At 44.5% G+C, this 17,038-nt stretch overlaps 1 protein-coding gene across 2 annotated transcripts in view; it reads left to right on the forward strand.

Moving 5' to 3' along the window:
• lrmda (leucine rich melanocyte differentiation associated) overlaps positions 1 to 17,038 on the forward strand; it is a 416,827-nt gene that overhangs the window by 3,621 nt on the left and 396,168 nt on the right. The window contains exon 1 of one of the 2 annotated variants that reach the window (XM_070448562.1): positions 13,293 to 13,536. The exons of the other annotated variant lie outside the window; for it this stretch is intronic. Coding sequence (XP_070304663.1) covers positions 13,495 to 13,536 — 42 coding nt within the window. The 5' untranslated portion in view covers positions 13,293 to 13,494. Of the gene's footprint in view, positions 1 to 13,292; positions 13,537 to 17,038 lie in introns of those variants that run through there. 2 annotated transcript variants of the gene reach the window in all.

Genomic DNA, 17,038 nt, shown 5'->3' on the forward strand with positions numbered 1-17,038 from the left:
CTATGTTTGCAATATTTATTTCTCGCACAGAATAGAGTAAGTCAATTTTTGTACTATGGTGGATAGTAGATTGGCATAGGCTAGTACTTTTGCTATTCGTTAGGCCTACTCATCTTGTTGGCTGACGAAAAGTAAATGTGGACATTTCTTCCAATATCTTCAATATGCGCCTCGGAATTGGATAAGGACACGCGCAGTTGCCTCCCCAATGTGTCTGTCTTCACTTGTAGCCTGTGAGAAAGACCCGATCATGTGACGGCGAGCCATGTGAGTGGTGCTTCGGCACACAGCCGGGCGAAGGGAATTATAATGATTATATTCAGCCCAAGGGCACAACGGTCACAGGCCGCAAAAGGCATGGAATTTTTAGGGGGCATTACGGCCACACAAAGGGGATGCAGCCGGGAAATTCGAGGCATTATCAAGTGCAAATTGTGAGTGAGAGACTGATGAAGTGTGTACAGCCTGCGCTAAAACAAAGCAGAGCTCATGCCTTTCATGAGACTTTTTAAAAGTCATCATTAGAGTTGCATCATGCAGCCTTAGAATATATAAAAAATCAAAACATATAGCCCAACATTTGTATCACAACTGAAGTTGCATAAATGCAAGCATTTCACGAAACCCGAAATAACATCTGCTAAAGATGTCTTTGTGACCAATAATTTGAAATAACTCTAAATTAAGCATATGGGAGGACCTGCTTCTTTGTTAACACTCAACACAGAATAGCCACGTGTGCACACCCTCAAATCTTTGAGAAAATATCCTTCTATTTTATTCACCTTTGTTCAATTGTATTCTTCATACTATAAAATAATAAAAAATTATTCCACGGAATTCTAAGCTAATCTTGTCTGCTAAATGAACTAGTGTAGACCACAGCCATATGGCACAGCCAGATCAGGGACTAACATAAGGACAACTCAGAGTATGCTATTCTGTTCTTCTGAAATAGACTACATTTTCTTCATATCATGTTTTTTTAGACCTGTTTAAAATCAATAATGGATTTATTGTGATGGTATAGGCTACATTTCATGGATTTATTAGACTAAGTAAAATGTAGATGTTCCAAAGGTCTGCATCAGTGGCTTGTTGCCTATATGTGGAAGCCAGGAGATGCTAAATGTGTTTATGTTAATTAACGGTCAATTACCATGAGACCGGCAGTTATTTGCTTGTCAATCACCAGCTGACAAAATTTCATGACCACTACAGCCCTAGTCCCACCTAGCTATCTTAAGATGAATGCACTAACTAACTCTAAGTCGCTCTGGAGAAGAATGTCTACTAAATTACTAAAATGTCAAATGTAAATGTAATGATCACACAGTSATCCAGGAACAGCTGGTGCGCTCATGCATGGTTTATTGTTGCTTGCCTCGAAATGAGCATAGAAGGCATTTACAGTTGAAGTCGGAAGTTTACATACACCTTAGCCAAATACATTTCCACTCAGTTTTTCACAATTCCTGACATTTAATCCTAGTAAAAATTCCCTGTGTTAGGTCAGTTACAATCACCACTTTATTTTAAGTGGTGAAAAGTCAGGTTTGTAGGCCTCCTTGCTCGCACACACTTTTTCAGTTCTGCCCACAAATTTTCTATRGGATTGATGTCAAGGCTTTGTCATGGCCACTCCAATACCTTGACTTTGTTGTCCTTAAGCCATTTTGCCACAACTTTGGAAGTAAGCTTGTCCATTTGGAAGACACATTTGCGACCAAGCTTTAACTTCCTGACTGATGTCTTGAGATGTTGCTTCAATATATCCACATCATTTTCCTGCCTCATGATGCCATCTATTTTGTGAAGTGCACCAGTCCCTCCTGCAGCAAAGCACCCCCACAACATGATGCTGCCACCCCCGTGCTTCATGGTTGGGATGGTGTTTTTCGGCTTGCAAGCCTCCCCCTTTTTCCTCAAAATATAACGATGGTCATTATGGACAAACAGTTTCTATTTTTGTTTCATCAGACCAGAGGATATTTCTCCAAAAAGTACGATCTTTGTTCCCATGTGCAGTTGCAAACCGTAGTCTGGCTAATTAATGGCGGTTTTGGAGCAGTGGCTTCTTCCTTGCTGAGTGGCTTTCAGGTTATGTCGATATAGGACTCATTTTACTGTGGATATAGTACTTTTGTACCCTGTTTCCTCCAGCATCTTCACAAGGTCCTTTGCTGTTGTTCTGGGATTGATTTGCACTTTTCGCACCAAAGTACATTCATCTGTAGGAGACAGAACGCGTCTCCTTCCTGAGCGGTATGRCGGCTGCGTGGTCCCATGGTGTTTATACTTGCGTACTATTGTTTGTACAGATGAACGTGGTACCTTCAGGCGTTTGGAAATTGCTCCCAAGGATGAACCAGACTTGTGGAGGTCTACAATTTTTTTGTCTGAGGTCTTGGCTGATTTCTTTTGATTTTCCCATGATGTCAAGCAAAGAGGCACTGAGTTTGAAGGGAGGCATTGAAATACATCCACAGGTACAGCTCAAAATGACTAAAATGATGTCCATTAGCCTATCAGAAGCTTCTAAAGCCCTTACATCATTTATTGAATTTTCCAAGCTGTTTAGAGGCACAGTCAACTTAGTGTATGTAAACTTCTGACCCACTGGAATTGTGATACAGTGAATTATAAGTTAAATAATCTGTCTGTAAACAATTGTTGGAAAAATTACTTGTGTCATGCACAAAGTAGATGTCCTATCCGACTTGCCAAAACTATAGTTTGTTAACAAGAAATTTGTGGAGTGGTTGAAAAATGAGTTTTAATGACTCCAACCTAAGTATATGTAAACTTCTGACTTCAACTGTAGCTCATCTGGTAGGCCCGCATCACTGGGCAGCTCGCGGCTGGGTTTTCCTTTGTAATCCGTGTTACTTTGCAAGCCCTGCCACATCCGACGACCGTCAGAGCCGGTGTACTAGGATTCGATCTTAGTCCTGTATTGACGTTTTGCCTGTTTTATGGTTCTTCGAAGGGCATTGAAGGATTTCTTATAAGCGTCCGTATTAGTGTTCCGCTCCTTGAAATTGGCAGCTCTAGCCTTTAGCTCAGTGTGGATGGCTTCTGGTTCGGATATGTACGTATGGTCACTGTCAGGATGACATTGTTGACGCACTTATTAATGAAGCCGGTCACTGATGTGGTAAACTCACATTACATGTTGTATGTTATGCAAATAAAAAAAGTTGGTCTATGACAGGGATGGGCAACTGGCGGCCCGCAGGCCCCTCTTTTGTAGGCCCGCTGTAACATGTTCGGTAAGAATCGGGAAGCAAGTTCAGGGAGTGAATTTAATAAATAACGGAAAATGGAACAAAACAAGAAACACGAGTAGCGTACAGACATGAAACACAGAAACAGTGCAAGATATAGGGGAGGTAATCAAATAATATGGAGTCCAGGTGAGTCTCATGAAGCGCAGGTGCGTGTAACGATGGTGGCAGGTGTGTGTAATAATGAATAAACTGGTGACGTCGAGTGCCAGAGAGGGGGAGCGGTACGCCGCGACAGTAGACGTGACAGTACGCCGACCAGAAGGACGGTCTCGAGGATCAGGAGCCAGATGTTCTGCCGAGGCGCGGGAACCTGTAGAGCCGGCCGAGGCGCGGGAACCCGTCGAGCCGGCCGAGGCGCGGGAACCCGTCGAGCCGGCCGAGGCGCGGGAGGCGCGACGAGCCGGCCGAGGCGCGGGAGCTGCGACGAGCCGACCGAGGCATGGGAACCTGTCGAGCCAGCTTAGGCATCCCTGGTTGCTTCGGCAGCAGCACTTGGACCCAACGTCACCAGTAAATCCCTGTTGCTTCCCTTTGGGGAGGCGTTATTTTGTAACGTGTACGCTAAGAATCGAGAAGTAAGTACAGGGAGTGAATTTAATAAATAACGTAACATGGAACAAAACAAGAAACACAAGTAGCGTACAGACATGAAACACAGAAACAGAGTCAATAACGCCTGGGGAAAGAACCGAAAGAAGTGAAAGATATAAGGGAGGTAATCAGGAAGGTGATGGAGTCCAGGTGAGTCTCATGAAGCGCAAGTGTCCGTAACGCTGGTGGCAGGTGTGCGTAATAATGAATAAACTGGCGACGTAGAGCGCCGGAGAGGGGGAGAGGTAGACGTGACACCCGCGGATCTCAACTTACTGTTAATTAGAACAGTAGAATACAAAAGGTGCAATTTGGAAATTTGGAAAATGTGTCAGTCACTGACCGCAAAGTTTTTACATAGATAGTTGGCCGCTAAACTAATTTACCAAASCTGCCAGCTATCTAATTGGTCCCCCATTGATTTTGTTAGTCACTCTCACTCAGAAATCATATTAAAACCTCCTAGAGTCTATTGAACACAGGTGCTAAAAATAACCCATAGAAATGAATGGAAGTATGGAGGCAGTTTTGTGATAACAAAAATAAGGGGTTAAATATGTGTAAAAATATATATAAACTCAGCAAAAAAAGAAACGGCCCCTCAAATGTGTTTTTTTTCTGCAAWCTTAACATGTGTAAATATTTGTATGAACTTAAGATTCAACAACTGAGACATAAACTAAACAATTTCCACAGACATGTGACTAACAGAAATGGAATAATGTGTCCCTAAACAAAGGGGAGGCCAAAATCAAAAGTAACAGTCAGTATCTGGTGTGGCCACCAGTTGAATTAAGTACTACAGTGCATCTCTTCCTCATGGACTGCACCAGATTTGCCAGTTCTTGCTGTGAGATGTTACCCCACTCTTCCACCAAAGGCACCTGCATGGTCCCAGACATTTCTGGTCGGAATGGCCCTAGCCCTCACCCTCCAATCCAACAGGTCCCAGACGTGCTCAATGGGATTGAGATCCGGGCTCTTTGCTGGCCATGGCAGAACACTGACATTCCTGTCTTGCAGGAAATCACGCACAGAACAAGCAGTATGGCTGGTGGCATTGTCATGCTGGAGGGCCTGCAGGAAGGGTACCACATGAGGGAGGAGGATATCTTTCCTGTAACACACAGCGTTGAGATTGCCTGCAATGACAACAAGCTCAATCCGATGATGCTGTGACACTCCTCCCCRGACCATGACAGACCCTCCACCTCCAAATCGATCCCGCTCCAGAGTACAGGCCTMTGTGTAACGCTCATTCCTTTGACGATAAACGTGAATCCGACCATCACCCCTGGTGAGACAAAACCACGACTCGTCAGTGAAGAGCACTTTTTGCCAGTGCTGTCTGTTCCAGCGATGGTGGGTTTGTGCCCATAGGCGACGTTGTTGCCGGTGATGTCTGGTGAGGATCTGCCTTACAGCAGGCCTACAAGCCCTCAGTCCAGCCTCTCAGCCTATTGCGGACAGTCTGAGCACTAATGGAGGGATTGTGCGTTCCTGGTGTAACTCGGGCAGTTGTTGATGCCATCAAGTACCTGTACCACGGATGTGATTGTCAGATGTACCGATCCTGTGCAGGTGTTGTTACACGTGGTCTGCCACTGTGAGGACGATCAGCTGTCCGTCCTGTCTCCCTATAGTGTTGTCTTAGGCGTCTCACAGTACAGACATTGCAATTTATTGCCCTGGCCACGTCTGCAGTCCTCATTCCTCCTTGCAGCATGCCTAAGGTACGTTCACGCAGATGAGCAGGGACCCTGGSCATCTGTCTTTTGGTGTTTTTCAGAGTCAGTAGAAAGGCCTCTTTAGTGTCCTAAGTTTTCATAACTGTGACATTAATTGCATACCGTCTGTAAGCTGTTAGTGTCTTAAAGACCGTTCCACAGGTGCATGTTCATTAATTGTAATGGTTCATTGAACAAGCTTGGGAAACCGTGTTTAAACCCTTTACAATGAAGATCTGTGAAGTTATTTGGATTTTTATGAATTATCTTTGAAAGACACAATCCTGAAAAAGGGACGTTTCTTTTTTTGCTGAGTTTATATCTACAGTACCAGTCAAAAGTTTGGACACGCCTCCAGGGTTTGTCTTTATTTTTACTATTTTCTACATGTAGAATAATAGTGAAGACATCAAAACAATGAAATAACACACATGGAATCATATAGTAATCAAAAAAGGGTTAAACAAATCAAAATATATTTGAGATTCTTCAAAGTAGCCACCCTTTGACTTGATGACAGCTTTGTACACTCTTGGCACACTCTTGGCATTCTCTCAACCAGCTTTACCTGGAATGCTTTTCCAACAGTCTTGAAGGAGTTCCCACATACTGTATGATGAGAACTTGTTGGCTGCTTTTCCTTCACTCGGTGGTCCAACTCGTCCCAAAACATCTCAATTGGGTTGAGGTTGGGTGATTGTGGAGGCCAGGTCATCTGATGCAGCACTCCTTCACTCTCCTTCTTGGTCAAATAGCCCTTACACAGCCTGGAGGTGTGTTGGATCATTGTCTTGTTAGAAAAACAAATGATAGTCTTTCACGGTTGTCTCGTCCTCCTCATTTGAGGAGTAAGAAATGTCGGACCAATACGCAGCGTGGTAAGTGTTCGTCATTTTAATGGAAAACTGACACTACAAAACAACAAAGTGACAAACGTGAAGCTAATGAACAATCGTGCTAACACAAACACTACACATAGAGTCTATGTCTATTGTCTATGTCATAGACAATCACCCACAACGACAAAACAGGCTACCTAAATACGGTTCCCAATCGAGACAACGAAAAAAACACCTGCCTCTGATTGAGAACCATATCAGGCCAAACACATAGAAATAGCAAACCAGACATACAATATAGAATGCCCACTCAGATCACACCCTGACCAAACAAAACATAAAAACATACAAAGCAAACTATGGTCAGGGCGTGACAGTACCCGCCCCCCCCCCCCCTCCCCCCAAGGGGCGGACTCCGGCCGCAAAACCTAAACCTATAGGGAGGGTCTGGGTGGGCATCTGTCCGCGGTGGCGGCTCTGGCGCGGGACGTGGACCCCACTCCACCATAGTCATTACCCGCTTCAGTAACGTCTTCAGAGAAGCGACCCTCACCGCAGATCCCGGACTGGGAACCCCAATAAAGAGCCCACTGGACTAAGGAGCGCCTCTGGACTGAGGGCGCCTCCGACTGAGGGGCAGCTCCGGACTGAGGGCAGCTCCGGACTGAGGGGCAGCTCCGGACTGAGGGGCAACTCCGGACTGAGGGGCAACTCCGGACTGGTAGGGGCAACTCCGGACTGAGGGTAGCTCAGGACTGAGGGGTAGCTCCGGACTGAGGGCAGCTCCGGACTGAGGGCAGCTCAGGACTGGCAGGCGGCTCTTGGCGGCTCCTGACTGGCGGGCGGCTCGGCGGCTCCTGACTGGGCGGGCGGCTCTGGCGGCTCCTGACTGGCGGCGGCTCTGGCGGCTCCTGACTGGCGGGCCGCTCTGGCGGTTCCTGACTGGCGGGCGGCTCTGGCGGCTCCTGATTGGCGGGCGGCTCTGGCGGCTCGTGACTGGCGGGCCGCTCTGGCGGTTCCTGACTGGCGGGCGGCTCTGGCGGCTCCTGACTGGCGGGCGGCTCTGGCGGCTCCTGACTGGCGGGCGGCTCTGGCGGCTCCTGACTGGCGGGCGGCACTGGCGGCTCCTGACTGGCGGGCGGCTCTGACTGCTCCTGACTGGCGGCAGCTCAGCGCGGCGCTGGACAGGACGGGCGGCTCAGGGCGGGCGCTGGACAGACGGGCAGCTCAGGCGGCGCTGGACAGACGGGCAGCTCAGGCGGCGCTGGACAGACGGGCAGCTCAGGCGGCGCTGGACAGACGGGCGCACCTGTAGGRAGGAGACGGAGAGACAGCCTGGTGCGTGGGGCTGMCACAGGACCCACCAGGCTGGGGAGACCTMCMGGAGGCTTGGTGTTAGGAGGAGGCACCTGAAGGACYGGGCTGTGGGGGAGCACTGGAGCTCTGGTGCRCAGCCTTGGCACCACTCCCCCAGGCTGGATAACTACTCTWGCCCGGACCCTCCAGAGTGCAGGCAYAGGTTGAACCGGGCTGTGGGTAAGCACTGGAGATCTAGTGCCTACTACGCGCACCTCTCCCTTAGGCTCCACTCCCACATTTGCCCGGTACGAGCGGAGCGCAGGCATAGGACGCACTGCACCCTCCTAGCGCCCCGGAGACACAGCACGCAGAGCCGGCGCAGGATACCCTGGACCAAAACGGTGTACCGGAGACCAGACACGCTGAGCAGGCACCATACGCCCTGGCTGGATGCCCACACTCGCATGACACTTTCGGGGGCTGCCCTATAGCGCACCGGGCTATGGGCACGTACTGGCGACACCGTGCGCTTAACCGCATAACACGGTGCCTGACCAGTAACGCGCTGCTTATAATAAGCACGAGGAGTGAGCTCAGGTCTGCTACCTGGCTTAGCCACACTCCCCGTGTGCCTCACACTCCCCGTGTGCCTCCTCCCAACATTTTTTGGGGGCTGCCTCTCGTACCTGTCGCGCTGCCGTGCTGCCTCCTCATATCGCCGCCGCTCAGCTTTCGCTGCCTCCAGCTCTGCTTTGGGGCGACGATATTCCCCAGCCTGTGCCCAGGGTCCTTCTCCGTTTAAAATCTCCTCCCATGTCCAGGAGTCCTGAGATTTWAAAAAACATTTACATTTTTTTTTTTTTATCCCATTTTCTCCCCAATTTTCGTGGTATCCAATCGCTAGTAATTACTATCTTGTCTCATCGCTACAACTCCCGTACGGGCTCGGGAGAGACGAAGGTCGAAAGCCATGCGTCCTCCGAAGCACAACCCAACCAAGCCGCACTGCTTCTTAACACAGCGCGCCTCCAACCCGGAAGCCAGCCCCACCAATGTGTCGGAGGAAACACTGTGTACCTGCACATAGACAATCACCCACAACGACAAAACAGGCTACCTAAATACGGTTCCCAATCAGAGACAACGAAAAAACACCTGCCTCTGATTGAGAACCATATCAGGCCAAACACATAGAAATAGACAAAACAGACATACAACATAGAATGCCCACTCAGATCACACCGTGACCAAACAAAACATAAAACATACAAAGCAAACTATGGTCAGGGCGTGACATAGTCCCACTAAGCGCAAACCAGATGGGAGGGCGTATTGATGCAGAATGCTGTGGTAGCCATGGTGGTTAAGTGTGCCTTGAATTCTAAATAAATCACAGACAGTGTCACCAGCAAAGCACCATCACACTTCCTAATCCATGCATTATGGTGGGAACCACACATGCGGAGATCATCCATTCACCTACTCTGTGTCTCACAAAGACACGGCGGTTGGAACCAAAAATCTCATATTTGGACTCATCAGACCAAAGGACAGATTTCCACCGGTCTAATGTCCATTGCTCGTGTTTCTTGGCCCAAGCAAGTGTCTGCTTCTTATTGATGTCCTTTAGTAATGGTATCGACCATGAAGGTCTGATTCATGCAGTCTTCTCTGAACAGTTGATGTTGAGATGTGTCTGTTACTTGAACTCTGTGAAGCATTTATTTGGGCGGCAATTTCTGAGGCTGGTAACTCCAATGAACTTTACCTCTGCAGCAGAGGTAACTCTTGGTCTTCCTTTCCTGTGGCGGTCCTCATGAGAGCTAGATTCATCATAGCGCTTGATGGGTTTTGCAACTGCACTTGAAGAAACTTTGAAAGTTCTTGAAATGTTTAGGATTGACTGACCTTCATGTCTTAAAGTAATGATGGACTGTCGTTTCTATTTGCTTATTTGAGCTGTTCTTACCATAATATGGACTTTGTCTTTTACCAAATTGGGCTATCTACTGTATACCAACCCTATCTTGTCACAAGACAACTGATTGGCTCAAACGCATTTAGAAGGAAAGAAATTCCACAATTTAACTTTTAACAAGGCACACCTGTTATTTGAAATGCATTCCAGGTGATTACCTCATGAAGCTGGTTGAGAGAATGCCAAGAGTGTGCAAAGCTGTCATCAAGGCAAAAGGTGGCTACTTTGAAGAATCTCAAATCTAAAATATATTTTGATTTGTTTAACACTTTTTTGGTTACTTCATGATTCCATATTTGTTATTTCATAGTTTTGATGTCTTCACTATTGTTTTACAACGTAGAAAATAGTAAAAAGAAAAGAAAAACCCTGGAATGAGTAGGTGTATCCAAACTTTTGACTGGTACCGTATATATAGGACAGGCACTTCAAAATCTTATTCCTTAGGATTTCTTTTTTTGGCTGTCTTTTTTGCCATGTATGAATGTGTTATGCAATGCGTTTCTATGGGCTATAGTAGTAAAGGCCAAATTCAATATTTTGTCATATAATTTGTATTTTTTTTTTAGGGATACCTAAAGGAGTCCTAAAATTCCAAATCAAATAGCTAAATGATCAATGGAAAGCAAATTCTATGTGGGTGCACCATGAACTTCACTCAACCTGTGCCAGTGGCGGGAATAGTCATTAAGTATGTGATCTTCCCAATATTTAGGTAGGCATACAGAGAAAATGTGTACTAATATGTGGCTTCAGTAATGCATGGTAGGCTGTCACAATTCTCAGCTATATCTCTCAGCTATTCAGCTTATAATTATAGAACATTTAGATAATATGTGGTGAACAAACCTAGTTTCAGGTAAAACATAGAGCCTACTTCAAACATTTTAATTCATTTATCACAACTGCTGTCGAATCAGGCTACCAGATGATACCAATTGACCCCAGTACAGGCCCGGCGTTATGGACAAGGCTTAGGGGCCTGGCCCGAACTACCGTATCTCCTTGCCCGTCCAAATAAAATACTTAAATATTGATCATTTATTTGACCGAGTCCCGCGGTCGAAAGAAAGCCGCGTCAATCTCAGCTAAAGCATCCGAGCGAGCGAAACAGCCCCCCTCTGTTTCAGTATGTGTAGACCATGTATCTGATGCTGTCTGGACCAAGAGTATGGCATGTCATACTATTTCTGGCCAGACAGCATCAGTTACATGGGCTACATATAGAGGGGCGCTGTTTGCTCGCTCTGTTGCTTTGTCCGGAAATATAGTTTCAGCAGAGAGGAAGAGGCGAAGCGAGAGGGCTCAAAATATGTCCACTGTAAACCCAATGAGTTTCTATGGGAATAAACGCAGACCTAAGTTGTTATCCTGCCTTCCCGCCTTTGGGACAAAGACTCCCCTTGTTACGTCGGAGACATGAGCATCTCATCATTATATACAGCTCTCTGGTTTCAGCCTCTTGCGAATTGGATAGGAAAGTTGGCGGGTGCACAGTGCACTGTTAGGATGGTGGATTGCCCTAAAGTAAATTGATGTTTCGCCAAAATTATATAATTACTCCTGTCTAAATAAAATCATTAAAAATACTTCACCAGGGAGCATGACTTAGCCACAGAGGATCATTCGCTTATTTTAAACAATTTGCTGTGGATTGTTTCAACTCACAGGTGTGTTTGCTTGGCAATAGGTCTAGCTGATTGAGTTGTGGCTGTCAGTGAAAAGCATCTAAAATATGTGTGAAGAAAATGTGTCTTGAGTATAATTTAAACTTTTGCATCAACAAGAAGGGGAGGGGTGTGTGGCGAAGATATGGTGCGTCTCTCCAGAATGCATGCATATAAGTGCCCATTTTGTCAATGTCTTATTTCTGATTGTCTTAACTCAGAACATACACCACACATTTTTTCTTCGCCTCAAACACGTATTTTTTTTAAACATACATTGGGAATGATAGTTCATCAGTATTTGAAAAATCTTTCCAACACTCCCGGTCTTGATAATCACCAAGTCTCGGTGTGAAAGAGCACAATATCATGATCTGATGATCCCATATATCCAGTGGAAACGTCATAAAAAACAGCTTTCGTTCCCGAGCTCACTGGCGGAGGAAACTTTGAGAGCCCGGAATAGGCTAGTTGATAAAATGTTGCAAGTTAGCGACAACTTCTGGCTGGACCCTGTGATGAGCTATTGTTTGTGAAGTTCAAAATCAAGTCAAGACAGATAGAAAGATTGACATAACCGGAATTTTCATCAGGATATACTGTTTTTATTTGTCGGCTTTAGACCTATGTATTTTACTTAGTTGATGATGGCTATCTCTGAGTTCTATGCTCTCATTTCTTTAGCCGCTAATGGATCAAATCACAAGTGTATCAACGTGTCAGTATGGCAGAGGCTAATGCTCTTTCCATAGTCTAATTTTAAACTTGAGATTTTTAGAATTTTACTTTAGATTTCTATGATTAACCACGTGACAATGATTTTGAGAAACGGAAACATGTTTATTGAAATAAAACTGTTCCATGAAAATGTGCATATAAAAATAATCATAACTGGCACGCAGATCGGTAGAAATTGTAGGATAAATTGTAAGCTTCCCCACACTTGAAACACACGAGCTGTCTATGGTCTTTACTATTACACCCATTTCAAAAAGGGTTAACGCACAAGCACGTGCACACATAGGAGATCCCGTGAAAAAACGGGCCAGCCTGTGGAATTCAAATGCCCTTCCAAGTGATTCGTTCTGGCGCGGTGTCTGCCCCAGTAAACACCAAGCAAGCAAAAACAGTTATCAAGTAAGTGTAAATCCCATATGTCGTTTTGGAGCAAGTTTTGTATTCTACAACACTGATGATTTCCTATAGGATTGTACTGATGTGAATGGATTAGGCGTACAGTGTTTTGATTCTATCAATCACCTCCACCTGTTCCAGATGTGTTCTTCTTCAAAATGTAATCTCTTTAAACTCCTAGGCTACATGCTGTCTGCTGATTCTGATGATAACTTTTAATATTTTATTTAGTCATTATTTAACTCTTAAAATCTTCACTAGTGCACGGCCTAGTTTTGAGCTCTCCAATAGAAGTTGAAGAAATGTGACACAACGGAGTTACCGCAGCCACACAGTCATATTTATGTATCGCCGTTTTTCTCAAATGTATCTTATTAAAATCTGAATGTAAACCTTAACCACACTGCAAAACCTATGCCTAACCTTACATTTGTCTTGATGAATGTTTACGATAGGCCAGCCAATTTTGACGCTGTGGTAACTAATGACAACCAAGCGCATGCTGCCATAATTTCGGTTGTCACTAGTTACCACACCCACAAAGTAATTTTTACAAAAAAGTTTATAGCTTGTTGTAAAAATCTATGAAAACAAAAATGTGCTTTTTGGTCTCAATTGAAGGTTACGGTTAGTCATAAGGTTGGCAGTGTGGTTTGCGTTAGAAGAGAAATTGTACAAACAGGCAGGGTTTAGACATAATTATGACTTTGTGACTGTGGTAACTACTGATTTCAGTATTAGCGGGTTTCGGTATTGGGTATGCTGATTCAGAGGAATCATGCGGAAGTAGTAAATTAGACACATCAAGTAGTGCAAATCACCAACCAAAACAGTGACATTTTGGAAAACTAATGAAAGTAAAGTTTATTTTATTTTAAACAAGAGGACCTGTGCCAGTTCCATTCCGATAGTTAGGTTATTCCGTAGAGGTATCCTATAGTCACTGAATTGTCATCATCAGATAGAGTTATGGCATGCAGCGACTCTATGGTGTCAATGAATGGAACTCAAGTAAGTGTGAACTATTTCAAATACAAAGTTTTCATGTCTCTTGTATGTGATATTTAAAACGAATAGTAAGCCATACAGTCGGATAGTTGTCAGTGTATGTCGTTCAGAGTGTAACGTTATGTTGCTTTTGTGTTTTCCGTGTTTTTTTGGTAGGCTATGCTGCATTGCCTCCGTTATGCATAGCCCAAGAATGTAGCCTACTGCGAGCACGTCCAAGGACCTTATGTTATGTTCAGAGGCAAACTGTCTCTGGCATCCAAAACAGCCAAATACTTAATCTGAACGTAAATCGATTCTCAAATGCGGTACGGTTCTAGAAACGTTATGCCCTCTACTTTTATATCACAACAAAATAATTTCACAAATGCTAAATATACACGTACACTGTTTTTAACCGGCTTTAACACAATTTCAACCGACAGTAGGCTACTTTTCAGTTCAACACGTTTTTGGTGTTGTTCTGTTACACACAGGTGTTCGGCATGCTATATAGCTAATGTTTGGATGACAGCCGTGGTATATCTGACCTTATACCACCGGTATGACAAAGCATTTATTTTTTACTGCTCTAATTACGTTGGTAACCAATTGATGAGAGATAAGACCGCCTAAATTCAACAAAAGGCTAACTTTGGGGGTCTCTAAATAATGCTAATTTCACCATATACCCTATTTGTTTAAAATAATATTTGTAGTCTACTGCTATGGTGGTAAATATGGAAATCAAAGTTTATTCCAAATGAAAAGAACACCATGACACTCAGTGTCATGGTTTAAACCATTTTAATTTCATGTGGCTGCACTTGTCATCCTGGGTCGTCCTGTATTTTTAGACCCTTTTCAGGTGTCCTGACTTTTCTTTCTACAAAAAGGTCCTATTGTCAGCGAGACACATCAATTAATTCAAGCTTCAAGAGAGACCTAATGACAATTGGCAAATGTCATTACACTTTTTGGTGTTTAGTAACAGATTTATCTTTCCATATATCAGTGTTTGGATGCTGGAATTAATTAACATGCCTACTTTTTGCCTACTTTTTGAAGTGATTTGTTTGACAATCAGAAACATCATGACTGACTGTGTTCATGCCACATTAAAGGTGATACTTTTTTTTAACCCCTTTTTCGTGATATCCAATTTGTAGTTAGTCTTGTCCCATCGCTGCAACTCCTGTACAGACTCAGGAGAGGCGTAGGTTGGGAGCCATGCGTCCTCCGAGACACGACCGCGCCAAGCCGCACTGCTTCTTGACACACTTCTCACTTAATCCCGGAAGCCAGCCGCACCACGTCGGAGGAAACGACGAACAGCTGGCGACCAAAGTCAGCGTGCATGCGCCCGGCCCGCCACAAGGAGTCGCTAGAGCGCGATGGGACAATTACATCCCAGCCGGCCAAATCCTCCCCTAACCTGGACGACGCTGGGCCAATTGTGCGCCGGCTCATGGGTCTCCCGGTCACGGCCGGCTGCGACACAGCCTGGGATTGAACCCGAGTCTGTAGTGATGCCTCTAGCACTGCGATGCAGTGCCTTAGACCGCTGCGCCACTCAGGAGGCCCCTAAGGTAATACATTTTTACAGTTAAATGACATGTCTTTACTATTAGGCCCATCAAACAATTTCCTACCATGAAAAAATAGAGAACCCCCTGAATGTCACAGTATAATTCAAACTCTTCCTAAAGGCTGTTCGTGCACACCAAAAAAATTGACGAGGCAAGCCGAAGTTCAGAGGCTGAAGTTTACGCCCTTTGATTTTTGATTGGTCAACTGTAGGGATTCTTCAATTAAGTGTTTGTTGCCATTCAGCAAAAGACAAATAGTTTTCATTCACATTTTTTCCCTTGACAAATACTGCACCAAACATCTTAGTTAATGTAAAATTGCGTGACTAAGATCTCCTCGGCAAAATGTCAAAATTAATGACTCATTTCTTGAGTTATCTTAGATTATTTCTGACTATTTTGAGGAAGTGTATACTGGCTACGGTGTCTCAAGATGGGCAAACAATACTATTCCCGCTCTTTTCTTGTTTTTCAAGCAAATTACTTTTTAAGGGAGGATGTGCATACACGTTTGGTTCGCTTAGCTGAGTTCGGCGAGGCGCCAGCCGAACCCGAAGCATGCAGAAGGCTTAACCCTATAAAGGTGTGTAGAAATTGTACCTTTTGTTTTTTGAAAATTATTTCTCGCTGATATGAAGGTTATGTTTCAAATGTTTCCAAAACCGTATCACAAAAGAGGCGTATCAACGTTTAGAATGAGCTTCGGTTCAGCATCGTAGCACCCCCTCAGCTAATCAAAATGGACGTGGAGTCATGAGAAGGGCTACAATTTGCTATGCTACTGTCATGTGACCCAAATAAAGAGAACTCCTGCGCAACTGTAGTGGTATGATGCAACTAATTTTAAAAAGTATGAAATCGCGTCACAGCAGCTGCACAGATAAAGCTTTATAACCTACTCAGTTTTTATCAATGTGTTGAAGCTGAACACAGTTGTGTACACATGGCAGTTGTGTACAGAGTCATTATCCCGCAACTGTACCTGAAATGTTACAGAGTATGTTAAAATGAAAGTGACAATGTAACTTACCAAGTATCATACCTGGAAGGTCTCTCACATTGACCTAGCAATCAAATGAATGAAAATACATTCACTGTCTAATATTATTGGATGCGTGTCTGATAGAGAACGTGTGGTTTTTCGTGTCATATGTTTTACAAGTCCTCAGGTTAGGCTTGGGCGTTATACCATATACCAGGTTATTTAAAATACAGACGGTATGATTATTATTTTTTATTTTTTTTGTGGTGGGGGGACCCCCGTCTTGCAGAGGCTGCGGGGGTGTTTTCTACACCACTGCTTATAACTAACTATAAGTTATGTATATCTATAAGAAATCTAAGATGTGTCAAATAAATCCAGCTCAGGGCTCCAGCTATGCATTTGATTTGCTAATTTGCTAGCTAAGTGGCTAGATGTCAAGATCAAGCTTCTTGGTGACTGCAGAGACATACAATCCCCTCCTGAATTAAGATCCATGTTGCCTAAATTGTTTTGTGCGTCAAATAGCGCCCCGTGTGTGCATATTCAGTAATACTGTATACCCTGGTATGGTACAGAAGCTGTATGACGGTATGAAAGTCTGGATAACCCTACCCTACCTCAGGTCACAAACAAGGTAAACCACTCACTATATACACCACCTACTGTGCTCCATGAGCTTATACACACATACACACATATTTAGGCTACTCTTACTCACTTTAACCCAGAAACGGACTGGCCACAGGGCAATTTGTGCAGATGCCAGATGGGCTTGTCCATCTTTAGCCCAGTGTGCCTTTAGAAAATGTTGTTTTTTGCACACAATAATCATTATTTGACTAATAATGGGGTCTTCAAGGGGGGGAAATGGGCACATGTTGTCAAGGAAAAAATGGGATTGTGTGTCAGAAATGCCCTGGCCGATTTCTGGTTCCAGTCTCTCCGTGCTGTA

The sequence above is a fragment of the Salvelinus sp. IW2-2015 genome, linkage group LG18, assembly GCF_002910315.2.
Source record: "Salvelinus sp. IW2-2015 linkage group LG18, ASM291031v2, whole genome shotgun sequence".
Classification (NCBI taxonomy): Eukaryota; Metazoa; Chordata; class Actinopteri; order Salmoniformes; family Salmonidae; genus Salvelinus; species Salvelinus sp. IW2-2015.